Source organism: Rhodamnia argentea, chromosome 9, assembly GCF_020921035.1.
Source record: "Rhodamnia argentea isolate NSW1041297 chromosome 9, ASM2092103v1, whole genome shotgun sequence".
In the NCBI taxonomy this organism is placed as follows: domain Eukaryota; kingdom Viridiplantae; phylum Streptophyta; class Magnoliopsida; order Myrtales; family Myrtaceae; genus Rhodamnia; species Rhodamnia argentea.
The window spans coordinates 1718343-1735586 of NC_063158.1; the positions used below are offsets into that span (position 1 = coordinate 1718343).

The 17244-nt window shown below is 38.0% G+C and overlaps 1 protein-coding gene across 1 annotated transcript; it reads left to right on the forward strand.

Annotated features, from left to right (window-relative positions):
* Positions 1 to 5081: 5081 nt before the first annotated feature.
* Positions 5082 to 13558, forward strand: LOC115740768 (cellulose synthase-like protein G3). The gene is given in 7 exon segments (XM_030674354.2): positions 5082 to 5760; positions 8666 to 8815; positions 10224 to 10349; positions 11127 to 11567; positions 11684 to 12031; positions 12889 to 13191; positions 13193 to 13558. Coding segments are annotated over 7 exon segments (2238 nt in total). The 5' UTR covers positions 5082 to 5148; the 3' UTR covers positions 13451 to 13558.
* Positions 13559 to 17244: the final 3686 nt, after the last annotated feature.

Genomic DNA, 17244 nt, shown 5'->3' on the forward strand with positions numbered 1-17244 from the left:
AAAGAGTAAAGCTCCCAAACGAGAGAAAAATAAGGAAATGAAATAGATAATTAAACTAACTTAAGAAAAATGGGAGGGAAGGAGAGATCTAGCTCAAACTCTTCTCTCTATGGAGATTGAAGAAGAAAGTGTGCGAAGATAAGAGGGAGATCAGAGAAGAGAAGAGAGAAACTAGGGTTGGCTCTCTTTTGTGACACTTACTCAGCGTCACTTGAATCACATGAATTGGTGGCGTTCTAGCGAATTCAAGCGAATTTGTAAAGACATGCTTCGTATTTAAGTTGGGAAAATTATCAAAATAGTTCTAAACCTGTTGCAATTGTACTTATTCAGTCTATTTGGCCAATTGACGTTGACTTGACAAATTTTTAACAATTTTTTAGTACTTTTCAAAATTTTTAATTATTTTTTAATAATTTTTTTTGCCTTGTTCTTTCTTTTATTTTCCTTTTGGATTTGGGCCGACAGAGGCTGTCGGCCACGGGTCGAGGGCATGCGAGCCCTTGTCCAAGGACCGGCGACCTCCGCAAGCCCTCGGCCCTCCCGCTTGTCCGAAGCAAAAAAATAAAAATAAAAATAAAAAAGGTAGGAAACATATTAAAAAATAAAAAGTACTTAAAAATTTGAAAAATATTATTAAAAATTTGCCACGTTAGCTTCAACGGCGTCATGTCGGTGCCAGCCGACCAAATGGACTAAACATGCACAATTGCAAAAAATTTATGATTGAATTGACAAAAAAAATTTACGTTTAGATCAACACAATCACAATAGATTTATAACATTTTTGTTAATTCTCCCTGTTTAAATTCTCACGTTGACAAATTTGAAATATAAACCGGATACCACCTGTGGACATATGCACATCTAATTTAGTTTGCATGTGATAACTTGTTATCTTACAAAATCAGAGTTGCGGTTGGTGGAAAATATGTATTCCCTTTTATAAAGGTTAGCGCTATTTTCACTCCTTTATTTGCTTCTAACATCCTCTTTACATTGAATTGACTAAATTATCCTTGGTGGGTCCCATTATTGATTTAAGATTTTGTCTTACATTTTTTTCTTCATTTTCTTTTATTTCAATTTTGCTAGAGATGCAACTAACCATGCTCCTCTCAAACAACATTTATTAAGATTAAATGTGGGGCCCATTCTTGATTTAAGACTACTGATTGCCTTCTTTTACGGTTTTTTGCCTATCTTTCTAAATTTGGAGCAAAATTGGTGTACCTCTTTTCCAAAAGATAGTTTATTTGGTAGATAGTTAACTAGATGTTGTGTTTTTGACCAAAAAAAAAAAATTATTTTCTTAATGAGTTGTAAGCACAAGTAAGAGGATTATCTTTAAATAAATTGAGTATAATCATACATCAACCACAATAATCAATCTTTGTGTAAATTCTCATAAATTGGTACCTAAATTCAAAGTAAAAAAGTTCACAATCAGGAGGACGATCTAGTGAAATCAAGTTAACAATTTGTAAATACAATTGACATTTCTTTATTCTGATATATGATAGCGCTTGCTTGTTAGATTATAATAATGGAGAATAAGTTAAAAAAAAAGACACACATGAAGGAGACGTCAAAATGAAATGGGTGTGGGAGAAACGGCTATGGTGAAAAGAAGTTGTTTGGAAGGGATGTGGGTGAGTTTTTATTTTAGTAAAATTGAAAAAAAATAAGGTAAGAAATAATCTAAAATTAAAAGTGAGATCCGCAAGGATTAATTAATGTAGTCAATTCAATGTGATGGAGAGTGTCGGGAATCAATAAAGAAGTGGAAATAGAGCGGGCCTTTATAAATCGAATTTTAAAGAGGATAATAGAGAGTTTTAGGTGACGGCAATGCGTGCCATCCTCAAGATCTCTTCTTTCGTTCTCAGATTGGAGAATGGTCCAATTTCACACGTCGCCCTCGAGTTGTTGAAGGAAAGGAAGTTATCGGAGTCGAACCAAATTGTGGGACGCAAAATTGATTTGTCGATCACTTACTTCAATCATAATGTCTTGTCTAAACATCAATGTTCCCTCCCCACTCAATGAAAGAAGCATCTTATGCAAACATGTAGAATGTGTCATGTCACTAATTAAAGCTTGGAAATTTCGGAATTCGAGAATTAGTATACTTTTTGTTTATGATAGTACATACACTACTTACAAGTATTCAAATTTTTTTTTCCTGAAATCAGGCATCTATATGGCAATAAGGAAAGAAGTTAATAGTTAAGTTCATTTTTTTATATGTTTGGTCGACGTGGTAGGAACCGATACCTACACCTAGGAAGATTACCAAGTTGGATTCGACCTCAGTCATCTTGGCCCAGCCAAGTTTGAAAGGAAGCCAAGAGAAACCGTTCACCAAGTCGATTGGGAAGTCACAAGCGAGATTCATTTTGTGAGATATATATCAAACACTGATTCACATTGAGAGCCCACCGATCTACCATCGGCTTTGATACCACTTTTTGGATGAACAAAGCAGAAGCTCGATACCATTACCCAATGAGATCATCAAGAAAAAGCCCAAATCTTTTATTTAAAGTGTTTTGAAAATGTATAAAGTCGAGCATAAATGTAATCTTTGCATAACTAATATTTCTTATAATGCGAGAAATTATCCCATTTCACTCATTTTCAGTACCTTCAATGTCAACTTACGTGCATGATGCTCAACATATGGTCTCAGTTTAATTGTTAGAACTTAGAAACACCGGCTTATCGCACGAAAACGTGCCGCGTGCAACATATTTTTGTACTATAGTTTTAAAATTCGGATCTTCAATGCGTAACTTCTCTCACCCTAGTCCCTCTCGCATGCTTAATTTTGACATTTCTTCTATTGAAAGATGAAATCCAACTCGAATGGCAAGAGCTTGACGGTATATAAAATCGAAATGGTCAATGAGAATGGAATTTTTCTCTCGCATTGGAAGTGTATACACGCGATTGCAGAGAAGATATGAAGCTCAAACTGATTTGTTACATGAGGAGTTTACATGTCTATCGTGGCAGTAATGGATTCAAAGGCACGCGGTCAGATCCCATTCTCTGCCATACATAATAATGGAGCCGTGATCTTCTAGTCCATTCATTTTTTTTTAAAATTATATCTCTTGGGATGCTTTCCGTTTGGCCACATTCTACTCTAGGGACAAATTCCGACGAAATAGGATGAAATACGACTGGAAAAAGTCAAGGCGATGCCTTAGATGTTCGGACTGCAAGAGAAAGCGATGGACTGCAAGAGAAAGCGATGGACATATACAGATTGTCTTGTTATGAAGTTCTCACCCATAAATTCTTACCAACTAAGGTTACATTTGGTAGTTATGATAAAACTCAAGATTTTGTAATCCATTTTTTGTTTCTGCCCAAAATAGAATAAAGTCGGATATAATAAAGATATGGCCCAAATTGAAATATTATGTGGGAGAGGTGAGATAGGAATTCTCATACACATAAAAGTTATTTTTCTTGAATAATAAAATTAAGATAACATCTCCGTTTGTGCAATTTTTGGTTCATTTAAACTAACACCGTTTATACCAAATGATAGACAACATAAGATGTGAAAATATCCAACTCTTTTTTTTTTTTTTTAGGGAAAAAGCCACCAAAAACCCTAAACTATGCCCGTTGTGATACATTTACCCCAAACTTTTCTTTGTGACACAAAAAATCCTAAACTTGTACGCATGTGACACATTTACCTCAAACTTGTGCTCGTGTGACACATTTACCCCAAACTTTTTGTTGTGACACTAAAAACTCCAAACTTATATTCGTGTGACACATTTACCTCAAAATTTTGAGGTAAATGTGTCACATGAACTTTTGAGGTAAATGTGTTACACGAATATAAGTTTAGGATTTTTTATGTCACAAAAAAATATTTTGGGGTAAATATGTCACACGGGTATTGTGGGATCCACTCTTTTAGAAATTTGCGGCTCACAACATACTGTTATTCTTACAGTCACTCAAAGAATGTTATGCTAGCAAAGTAAAAAAATAATCATAAATCTTGTTGTTGATGAGTCCATTGTCGGCGTACCATGGTGTTTTCTTTTGATATGCTTTCGAACACAACAAAAATACTATTAAAATTTTCAGATATCTGATATTGAGTGCTTCGAAAAAAAAAAAAACATTGAGTGCATGGCACTTTTCAAATGTTTTTTTTTTGTCGGAACCACTTTTCAAATGTTGAAGATCCGGTAAAAAGATAAAGTATTAAAATAGATACAAAATAAAATGAAAATTCATATGACTAAACCCAATTGATTTGTTGTGGGGATGGTAATTTGTAGGGTTAAATCGGGCTAACGACTACTTATATTCACAAATTATTGTGTTCTTCTAGAATGCATTATATCGATTTAGGAATTATATTCTGTTTAGAAATAATTTGAGAGTGGTTCAGTTACATTTGAGATTAATTAGATACGAGCTTGGGACAAGATATCCCAAGCACGTCCAGTTGCCATCCCTTACTCCGTTCTTGGTTCTCTGGAATTTTATTTCGAAAGAATATGACATCAATCTTTAACATGGAAGATAATTTTGACCCCAACTTTTAAGTGTATCAGAAAAGACATAAACCTTCACGTGAAGCGATTTTTACCATCGGGAGAAGGCGACAGAGTCAAGGACGCTATGTGATTGTCGATATAGAATGAGAAACGAGATGGCCGTGGCTCGGTGGTGGTGGAGTTAAAATGGTCTGGCATTTCTTAAAATTGTCTTTCGAATGAAAGTTAGATGTTTTTTTTTTTTTTGGAAAACCCCCGATCCCTTCACTCGTTTCTACCTTCTCTTTTGTCGGATTCGGGTTACCTGTACGGGTTACAGTAAGCCCGACAAGTTGAGAAGAAGACCGTGAACGATACAATTTTTTGCAATAAGAATCAAATGTGCAGAATCCAGTTAGGTACACCCCTAAGATTTAGTTTTGTCAACGTAATTTGAGTTTTTAATTGTTCATCTAGCAAGTGAAAATTGTCATATTTCCTCGCCTAAGGCAATACTTTATTAATTTCACGACTGTCACTATAACGAAGGCACTATATATATCGACCGACCCATCTCCGACGTCTCTACAGCCAGATAACACCCGAACTTATTGCCTTTTCGTAAGAAAAGATGGTGGCTCCAAAAGGAAGCATGGCCTCAGCCACCGCCAACCACCCTCCTCTCAACTCCCACAAGCTCCTGCGACGCGCCCTCCCCAACCGCGCGTTCGCCCTTATATTCGCTTGTGCCATCTCGGCCCTGTTCTATCACCATGTGAAAACTCTCCTCCGCCCCACCACCGCAGCCAACGCGGTCTCCGCCCTCTTTTTACTCCTCGCCGATGCAGTCCTTGCCTTCATGTGGTGCACCACCCAGTCCTTCCGGCTGTACCCGACCCGCAACGAGGAGTTCCCAGAGAATCTCGAGAAGGTGGTGGGAGGGACCCGGGGCTTCCCAGCGTTGGACGTGTTCATATGCACAGCGGACCCCTACAAGGAGCCGCCGATGGGGGTGGTGAACACGGCGCTGTCAGTGATGGCCTATGAGTACCCGGTGGAGAAGCTATCGGTGTATGTCTCAGACGATGGTGGGTCGGAGCTCACGATGTTCGCGTTCATGGAGGCAGCAAGGTTTGCCGGCCACTGGCTGCCGTTTTGCCGGGAGAGGAGTCTGGTGGAGCGCAGCCCGGAGGCTTACTTTGCTTCCAATATTTGTGGTGGCACTGACATCGATAAGATGAAGGTACGATGATCTTTGTTTTCTCCCTTAACACACCACTTTTGAGCATCATATAAGCTTCAGATGGTGTTTCCAGTTTTGTTTTTCTGTTTCTTTTTGGCTGGAAGGCTGCTATTTTTCCTGGAGAACTTGACCAAGCGCCAGCTGAAATTTGACAGATTAATTCAACTCTTTCCATACTAATGTTTACAGATTACCAAAACAGAAGGTTGGAATCATCTGAATTAACTCTTCTGGAAAACCTATAAAGTTTTTTCAATAACGGGAAGTTTTCAAATTTTAGCATCGACTCGACCCGTCTCTAGATATCCTTGAACCGTCTTAGATAGCAGTAAACATATAAACATAGGCTAGTTAAGGCAGTTTTGCAAACTTCAAAACGTACACTTTTCTCGGCCGGGTGTGTAACAATCACTTTTTGACACTTTCAAAATTGAATTATTTTATTCAAATATGCTTCAATGAGTAAAGCACTTAGCAACACGACTCAGAACGACCATAGCATGTGGTGTCTTTTGCTTCATCCTTGGCCAGGCGACTCAAATGGATAAGGGGGCACTTGAATCCAATTCCATTAACGTAAGGACTTGACAAAATCATGTAAATTGCACATGGAGGCATGCACAAATATTCTAATCGTCCATTGGAACTCGATGTTAAGTACCGATTAATATTTTTGATTGGCTTTATGGTTTAGCTAATATAAAATTTAAGTGGAGCTTGATTCTATTGTCGTAGTTAATGAGATTGAACTTAGTCTGCATTTTGGATCTTCCGATGATAAGGTGTTGGCCTTCTGCTACTTTTCTAACATTGCCTGTATTATACTATCTAGACTCCAAATTAACTTCGCCTCACCAATAGTATACAATCCTCATGTTGGGGCTACATATATGAATTCTAGCTCATGTCATGGTCTATGACAACCGTGGCACTTTTTTTTTTTTAAATGAGTAACCATGGCTTTTAGCATTTGTCTTGTGGTTATATTTTGTGCTTTTTCTTTACTCAGACGTGCTTTTTTCAGCTTAGCAAATAAAGAGTAAACTCACAAATTTGACCGTCTACAAATCCACGTCACATATACTATACGCGACCGATGGGCTATATATATATATATATATATATGTGTGTGTGTGTGTGTGTGCAGAAAAACTAATAAAAAATTAATTTACGACATAATTTTGTCAAAATATCCAACTCGAGATGTCTTGCAATATAATGTCATAATCGAGATCCCGATTGACGGTGTGCGAGAAAAATCCAATAGCGTTGGAAAATGACGGGTCAAGGACTATAGTGAGATAGAGCGAAGACCAGCAGGTGGCATCGTATCCTCTGGATGAACATCGAGGTCTTGGAGTCATCAACATTCTCGAAGAGAGGGTTTGTTTGGCTTATTCTAATGGGGATTGAGCCAACCATCTTGGACGAATTCCATTGGCAAATTAGATGATCACAAGTTGCCGTGGCTGGTCCGATACGACACTACTAATAGTATCGTCCCTTTCAAGAACGAGGGCGCAACACGAAGCAGTTGATGACTCGAAACTGAGGGAGAATTAGCTACAAAGTCCTAAAATTATTAAAATTATATCAATTCAATTTTAATTTTTTTTATATGCCTATTTAGTCCCAAACGAGAGAGAATTAGCTAACAAGTGGCTGGCAGGGACAAGCTTCGTCTAAGGCCCTCGCCGGCCTTAGATTCTCTCTGGCAAGCGGCTGAAGCAAGAAGAAAGGTAAAGGAAAAATTGAAAATTGTCCATGCCAGCATTGGCGTTCACATCGGTGCCGGTTGGTAAAAGTTGATCGGATAGATTGAATTGTCACAAATGCAAAAGGTTTAGAATTGAATTAGCACAAAAAAAATATTTAGAATTGAGTTGATAAAATTGCAATAGGTTTAGAATTTTTTTTGGTAAATTTCTCCTTTAAATGAAGTACAAAAATAGAGAAAAGGGTTTCATTATCAGCTTATACCCTGATAATTGGGTAGAGGGTCAACTATAAGTCAATATGATTGATCATGCACATGCACATTACTTCATTAGTTTCTTGCTTAATTACTTGGACAGGTGTCTCTCTCTCTGCGCTCCATTTATATTAGCATTAGATTCATCTTCGTCCTGTTTGGGGAACTAGGGTTTGGCCTTCCCCGCGACACAAACTCAGCGTCCCCCGCCTCCATCGTACTTCGACCATCGCTAACACCATTACCATGGCCCTCTCTCCAAATCCATGGCTCTTACCCTAATTTCCATATTGCCCACTTGAAGGTTCAATTTTCCTGCAACCCTTTAGCGTGTCGCTATCGACAACGACTCATTACCATGCCGCCTTTCAAGACTTTCGGACAATCTTAAGGGACAAAAACAGGAGTAAGTGTCGGGACTTTATATAGTCCGCTGCCTGATTACTTATGAATCGTGATTCAATCACGTTTCTTAGTGTGATTGAAAGCTTGACCAGATTTTCATATCGTAACGAAAGTTTCCACGGCCGCCGGCAATCAGTCCTTAGTAATCTCCCAAGAAGATAGGGGTCTTAGAATCACAATTATTTCGAGATTCGAATATTATATGTATGCCCATGAAATGGACAGTTTTGTCTGTTTTGAGTCTTAGACCAGGTCAGCTCCAACTTATATTGTTACAAGATATTCTGCTTTGACTGGGATGCATCGCCTCAATTATCTCTAGGAAGGACAAACGAATATTTCCAAAAAAGAAAGTTTAACTAAATGGAGAAAGTTCTTTGTAAGGATCTAAATCGAGTGAATCCAATGAAAGTTTTGTTTACATTTTTTCTTGTTACAATCACACGTTGCAATAGCAATTACAGTTAACTAATTTCATGTAATGTAAAATTACACAGTAAGATAATCGTGGCTACGCAATTGTTGTAGATGATGTACGAGAGCATGAAAGTGCGGGTGGAGCACGTGGTAGAGAGAGGGAAAGTAGGGGAAGAGTACATCAACGGAGATCGCGAGCGTCGAGTTCTCGGTAAGTGGACAGATGAATTCACTCGCCGAGATCATCCCGCAGTCATCGAGGTATTCAAATCACAACCCTAGATCATCTTTACATGCCTAAAGAGCAACATTAAAGTTATGATACTCTCCACCTATATATGTGTTATTTTTCTTTTTTCTTTTTGGGTTTTTCTAACATCGTATATTGAGAAGCATAAGAATATTCATGATATTGGATAGAGCCAATCACGTTTTGAATGTCTATAAGACCCGCTTGTGAAAACTATAATTAACTTATACGGACCTTTATCATGATTGATACTGTGTGCCATGTTATTTATGAAGTCTATATAACATTTTCTTTTCATGTATTTAGGTATTATTTTTCGATACATATGTTCGACAATGGGGATAATTACTAAAAAAGCCTTACACTTACCGTATGAATGCCAATTTAGTTTTCAATTGTTCAGTTTGGTCAAGTTAATCATAATATTTTTGATTTCTCAATGTAGTCATTCTAGCCAAATCACTCACCAAAATCATCTTACAGTCATTGAGGTATTCAAACTACAACACTAGATCATCTTTATATGCCTGGAGCAACACCAGAGCTATGATACTCTCCATCTATATATGTGTCTCTCTCTCTCTCTCTCTCTCTCTCTCTTTAGATTTTTCTAACAACGTAATTTTCATGATATTGGATCGAGCCAATTGTGTTTTGAATGTCTATAGGACCCGCTGCTGAAAAATATAATTAACTTATATAGTTCTTTGTCGTTTTTGGTTCCGTCAACAATGTTATCAATAGTATATAGAATATATTTTTTCATATGTTGGGTATTATTTTTCAATAAATATGTTCGATAATGGGGATAATTACCAAAAAGTCTTACACATTATGTACGGATGTCAATTAAGCTTTAAACCTTTTAATTTGCTCAATTTAGTCATAAACCTTTTAACAATTTCTCAATGTATTCCTTCCAGTCAAATCACTAGCATAAATGCTAGCTGTCTTAGTGGTATGATCGACTCTGGTGTAGATAATTTTTTTTTGCAATTTTTAAAAATCGTTTGTATTTTCTCTTTCTTATATTTTCTTTTCCTTTGAATAGTGGTTAGTAAGGGTCGCAACCCCCGCTAGAACTAGGCAAGGGTTGCCATGCCACTGCTATCGAGGGCCTGCAGGCCCTCCCTCCCCGGCGACAATAATAGCACAAAAGAATAAAGAAATAATAAAAAAATCAAAATATTTTTTAATGCAAAGTTGTTCATGTCGGCGCTAGTCACGCTACGTAGCATGGCCAATGTCAACGTCAGCAAATTTTTTGTCAAAATTTATTGGAATGACTATATTGATAAATTGTCGAAAGGTTCAAAGACTAACTTGGCATGTATACAATAGATTTATATTTTGTGCATGTTGAGTCCACACGGGGCTTATATTTTTTTTTTACCAATAATGGATGTAATTTATGAGCAGATTTTGCTAGACAACAGCAGAGACAGAGACATCGCAGGAAATGTGATGCCCAATCTCATCTACCTCTCCAGAGAGAAGAGCAAGAACGTGCCCCACCAATTTAAGGCTGGTGCCCTCAATGTCTTGGTAATTCTTGTCTTCTATTTATTTGCTCATCATTCCAATTTTTACTGTGACTTCTTCAATTTCATGACTCCCGAATGAAATCATAATCAGCTTTTTAACTCCAAATTACACATAGATTGCACATATATAAGACCTTGTTGATCGATTGGTATGTCTCATATGTAATAGAAACTCTAGTTCGTTTCTATTTTGTTCCCTCTTGATGGAAATTCCGGCTAAGTCTACAGACCAAAAAAATTATCAAAAAAGTCTTAAACATATTGTAATTGTATCAATTTAGTCATAAATTTTTTTCAGCCAATTGAGTCCAAATTTTTTTGCGTTTGTGCTAATTCAATCCATTAGGCTAGCCGACGTTGACGCGGACAGTTTTTAATATTATTTCAAATTTTACTATGACTTTCTCAATTTTACGACTCCCTTATGAAATCATAATAAACTCTTTAACTCCAAATAACTCATGTTACATGTATATAGGACCTTGTTGATCGATCAGTATGTCTCATATGTTATAGAAACTTCAGTTCTTTTCTATTTTGTTCCCTCTTGATGGAAATTTCGGCCTAGTCTAGAGACTAATAGAAAGCTTGTATGCATGTGAATGAGACCACATTAGCAACTTGCCACCGGACCCTAACACCTAATTTGTACTAGTAGTTTGATATTTTTCGGTGTATTTTCTGGGTAAAATTTCTTCTTGAAACTAAAAGATACCATTGAATTCCTTCTTTGCATAACTATAGAGGCTAATTTTTCTAGCACTTTTCTGAATGAAAGCTCCGCGTGTCCGCGGTCATGACCAATGCACCCATACTCCTGACCTTGGACTGTGACATGCGTTCGAACGATCCCAGTACGCCTCGCCGAGCGCTGTGTTACTTAGCCAACCCCTCGACGGACCAATCCCAACTTGGGTACGTTCAGTTCCCTCAACGCTTCCAAGGGATCAATGAAGGCGACATATACTGTGGTGACTTCAAGCGCTTGTTCCAGATCAACCCGCCCGGAATGACGAATGGCCCGAGTTATGTCGGGACCGGGTGCTTTTTCCGGCGGCGGTGCTTGTTCGGCGCTCCTTCGGCTATCGTGTTGCCGGAGATCCCGGAATTGAGCCCCGAGCGCTGTCTGAAGGGTCCTATTCAATCGGAAGAGACGTTGGCATTGGCAAAAAAGGTGGCCGGATGCAAGTATGAGCACAACACAAACTGGGGCCACAAGGTAAGGCTGTCATCCATGTCCTAGCAAGCTTATTTTTCGGTCTCTCCTTGAAGAGCATCTTTCGTGGTTAATTACTTTGATATCCCCAAGTTTTGAAATTGGATGTGATTATTTAGGTGGGCTTCAGATATGGATCACTCGTAGAGGACTACTACACAGGCTACATGCTTCAATGCGAGGGGTGGAGATCAGCCTTTTGCCACCCTGACAGGGCGGCGTTTCTGGGGGACGCGCCGATTTGCCTCATTGACGTCCTCAACCAGAACAAGAGATGGGCCATTGGGCTTCTCGAGGTGGGCTTTTCCAAGTTCAGCCCGGTCACGTACGGCGTCCGGTCCATGGGCCTCCTCATGGGCCTTTCTTTTGCGCACTACGCGTTCTGGGCCGTGTGGTGCATCCCCATCACTATCTATGCCTTCCTCCCTCAGATTGCTCTTATCAATGGACTCTCCATCTTCCCTAAGGTATCTACTACATTATGTCTTTCCTAACATTATGGGTGCAATACTCGATCTTGGGTTTCAAGAGAAAAAATTTCCAAGAATATTACAGATTCAAGTCGAGTCCAATAATGCAGGGTTGCATGTGCCGGAAGGGTACTTTTAGGGGGCTTAGGTAAAAGTGTCAAACGGGTGAGTTGGGTCGAGTGGAATATGGTCCAACGCATATTGACCCATTTAACTGGTTTTGATCCATCTTCATGCTATACAAATCTAATAACCCATACCGGACCCGACCCATTCCCGAACTAGCCGGTATTGTTAAAATACTTCGTTATTAAAATCTAGTTTAGAAAAAATTATTATATATAACTAATTTTTTTATAATGTTATTAGCTAATCCATTTATGACATATTTAAAATCCATCTAGAACCTATTAAGTTTCTAATTAATCCATTTATGATCCGCTTTTAAAAATTAAGGAACCCGTTTATGATCCATTATCTTGAAATATGGACCGAATATAGGTTCTAGATCCATTCAGCCACCTCTAGGCTTAGGTGAGGCTATTTAGTTATCGAGTCCGGTTCAATCTATTAATTTTGCACATGAAGTTTTTGTTATGAACAAACGGGGACAGCAAATTAGGCTAGTTTTAAGGGTTGGGTCCGGCCCGAGCCCGTCCATCGATGGAAGCACCCATCTGTTAATATGTATCCACACGTGTATATGTGTACATGTATGTATAAGGGTGCAGTATCCTAACCCTGTCTGTAGATTTTTTTTTTTTTTTGGCACTATTGGTGTGCTATCCCCTAGTTGGATCTCAGGAGTATATGTTCTGTCCCATTTAAGCATGAAACGATCAACATTGTCGCAGGTCTCGGAACCATGGTTCTTCCTATACATTTTCCTCTTCCTCGGAGCCTACGCACAAGACCTAACCGACTTTGCCTTGGCCGGACACAATGGGACCCTGCGGCGGTGGTGGAACGACCAGCGGATGTGCCTGGTACGTGGCCTAACGAGCTATGTCTTCGGCACCATCGAGTTCACGCTCAAGTCCCTGGGCTTTGCCGCACACGGGTTCAATGTCACGAGCAAGGTCCTTGATGACGAGCAGAGCAAGAAGTACGAGCAAGGGGTTTTCGAGTTCGGGGCTGTGTCGCCCATGTTCGTGGTTGCTAGCGGTGGCGGCAATCGTCAACTTGGCGTCCCTCCTACAGGGTCTGACGACGGTGGTGGCGGTTGCGAGGAGGAGTGGCGGTGACGCTGAAGGGTTGGTGTTGCAGGTCCTGTTGGCCAGCTTCGGGGTCGTGAATTGTTGGCCGATCTACGAAGCCATGTTTATAAGGACCGACAAGGGAAGGATGCCCACCAAGGTTACGTTGGTCTCGACATTCATAGCGTCCCTTCTTTATACTGCAGTTTCCCTTGCATGAAAGATTAACGGCGGGACATGTATGGTTCTGCTTAGATTATTTCTTGTATTGGGCAAAGTATATCCATCATAGATATCTAAGTTGGTACTTTTCATATATCGAGATATATCCCTGACAATGGATTGTACAATCTCAACCGTAGATCCACGTATCTTCATTTCGTATTTTGCATGAAGCATTTATTAATTGGGAGATCGTGTGTGGTCAGAAATAAGCGACGGTGTTGTCAGACTGTCGGGTTAGCAGCTTTTATATACATATATATTGAATCAAATTTTACTCATTGTCGTCGACTGGTCTTCTCATTACTCTAGTTTTTCTGCGTGAGCTTCACTTCTACTCGTTCCTTGATCTCACTTTGCGTCCTACCTTTCCTCACAAGAACTAGCTTAAGACTCGAAACCCACGTGATCTAAACGATGTGATGCACCAAAAAATATCTCCAAGAAAAATGGGTACTTCAATTTTCTTTGAATAAGATCATCTATCCGACATGATGCTCTTTTTTGTGTCTCGACAAATCTCAACCTTTGATAAAATGGTCAAGATTATCTGTTGAGACATCTAAAGGAAATGAAGATAAGTTCGTTATCGGTTTCAATTATTGAAATGGAGAAAGTCATTACATTATATGATGCAGTGCGCAATGACCGATACTAACTCTTTGCGTTTTGACTTTGAACGGGTTGCAAAATTTTCGTATCGTGTTTGCAACTTTGCATTGATCGTGTTAAACCACGTCAATTAACAACACGACGCTTCTAAAACAATCGAAGCTCGAAAATAGAGATACCGAGCCCATTCACGGTGAGTCACAATATTTAGTACCGAACTGGCACAAATTGTAATAGATATATAACTTTTGTGGTAACTTTCCCCTCACACATATCGTTGGATAAGACAAATACTTGAGACCCACTTGATTTAACGGTTCGTGATAGTTAGGCTGACATGTATTGGATACACTTGATACCTGATCTGCAAACATAGAAAGGGGGATTGTAATCGTACACTGTCTACATAGTTAAGTTTCCTTAAACAAATTTAGAAAACGAACTTATGCATCCTCTTTGTATGTAACGAGAACCCCATCTTCAATAAGTAAATCCCGACACTTGAAACACATCACTAACCCTACAAATCTGTAGGACGTGGTCCACTATCCGAATGGATGGTGACCCCAGATATAAAATTGTTTACACTTGGCAAAGGAGAAAATGGGACATATACCGTGCATCTGATTTATGTCTACATTATAGCCGTTACACTCTATTTCACTATAAGTAGGCAACCTATGTCGTTATTTATGACACCACGTGGTGCATATGTCTCAAGCTAAAATATGAATCAAACACGCAACGTGCATAAGTGTAATGGTTGACAAAAGGGAAAAATGTCCAATAAATTATGAACTATCGAGCACGGGCCCTTCTCGGCGATGGTGGGGTGGCGGCCTGCTTCTCTCTCTCTCTCTCTCTCATTTTACCTTATTATTTCAATCTAATTTAAATAAAATTGTTAAAAATTATATTTGGATAAAAAAAGTCTACATTAGCATCGGCCGGTCAAATGTTCTAAATTGACATAATTGCAAAAGATTTATGATTGAATTGGTAAAAACTTTTTGAGGACCGTGTAGGCACGATTTGTTGTAAAATTGATGAAAAAATAAGAATTGTCTCAAGCGTGCAAGCACCGTCTTAAAGATAATTCTGCTCCTTAGAGTACCAAACTCGGTGCCTAAAGCTTTAGCAGCTTTCTTCTTAGGATACATAAGATATTCTTCTATACTTTGCATTGAATATTAGAATGAGCATGAACAACGTTATGTGTGCATAACCCAATGAAGAAGAGAAAATTCTCTTTTGTAATTTTGAGGCGCTCTTTTTGATTTGAGGTTTAGAATTTTATATTCAAACAAAAGAGCCGTTAAGAATCAATTGGAAATTAATTGATGATCGTTATATGACAGTTGGAAAGATGTTATATAGCCGTCATAATAATGACGACTTTCATAGAGATCATAATTTCTGTTAAAACCATTTTAAAAATATTTTAAAATTATAGAAATATCCAATAATCCCCCGTATATTTAAAAAAAATTGAAAAATATTAGTAGAATAATGATGGGTTATTAGAGTGTAATGCATCGGAACATTGCTTGTTAGGCTATGAACTAGCCCTAGAAAAAACGAAATATAATTCATGAAATCATTAGTAAAGTTTGAAACTTCTATGAACCAAGAGTTTCTTTTTGTGAACTATGATTTTCACCAAACACGTTACACTCCCACAAGATTTGTTGTTCAATGTTGTTTTGCGCATATGTTTGCTTGGTTTATTCATATGTGCTTTAGAGATTTTCGTCAAAAATTCTCATTGGAGCGGCCTCACTCCACACTTATATAAGTGATTCCATCAAGTGTATTCTGTAACTTAATATACCACCAATAATGACTATGAAATTCTTTAAGAGCTTAGCTTAGCTTCTTTTTCTTTGCAGTCTTGCACTATTCTCATCTTAGGAAGGACATTCAATTCAATAGTGTATCAGTAGATTAACATGTGACTTGTTGTTACCCATATGAATCCTATTCATAGGATTGCCAATCACATAAATTGTGATACCATCACTGTAGATATTCTTCAACCGACTTAAGTCTCATTCCCCTCGATGTATCATAAATTAATTTTCTTTCCACAAGTTTAGTCGGAGGATCGGCCAAGTTCACTTTTAACTTTACATAATCGATGAACATAATTTCATCTTTTAGCAGCTCCTTTACCACATCATGCCTCAATCGGATGTGTCTATTTTTACCATTGAAAGTTTTATTCTTTACAATGGTTATTACCGCTTGGCAATCGCAATGTATGGACACTAAAGGTGTTGATTTTATTCTCAAAGGAATATATGCTAAGAAGTTTCTTAACCACTTAATTTCATTGATAGCCAATTCTAGAGCTACAAACTCTACCTTCATGGTAGATTTAGCAACTATTGTTTGTTTGGCCGACTTCCAAGTCACAACACCTTCACAATGGTGAAGACATATCCACTAGTGGATTTTGTCTCATATGAATATCTGAAATCTAGTTAGCATCACTATATCCTTCTAATACAACAAGAAATCCACTATTTAGGATACCATAGTTTATGGTTCCTCTCAAATATTTCATTACTCTGCTCCATGCTATCCAATGATTACAATTGGGATTTTGTATATATATGCTCAGTCTACATACAACATAAGCTATATCAAGTCGAGTTTAGTTCATCAAATGCATCAAACCCCCAATAATCTAAGCATACTTAGACTGAGCCACATTGTTTTCTTTATTTTTCACTAATTGGGTATTAGAATCGTAAGGAGTACTCATAGGTATGACATCAAAGTGCTTGTATTTTTTAAGTAGCCTCTCCACATGATGTTGTTGAGTAAGCATTAGGCCATTGTCATTTCTTACGATTCTAATACCCAAAATAACATTAGCTTCTTCCAAATTCTTCATATCAAATTTAGAAGTCAAGAAATATTTTGTTTCGTTCACAGCGTCAATACACGTACCAAAAACAAGCATGTCATCAATATATAAGCTAATAATTATACATTCACCATCAACAATTTTTGTGTAGACAAATTTATCAACTCCAAAAGAGAAAAATCTATTATTGACTAGAACTTGATCAAATTTTTCATGCCATTGTTTTGGTGCTTGCTTTAAGCCATATAGTGATTTAAGGAGTTTACAAACTTTATTTTCTTAGCCAGGAAAAATATAGCCTTCAGGTT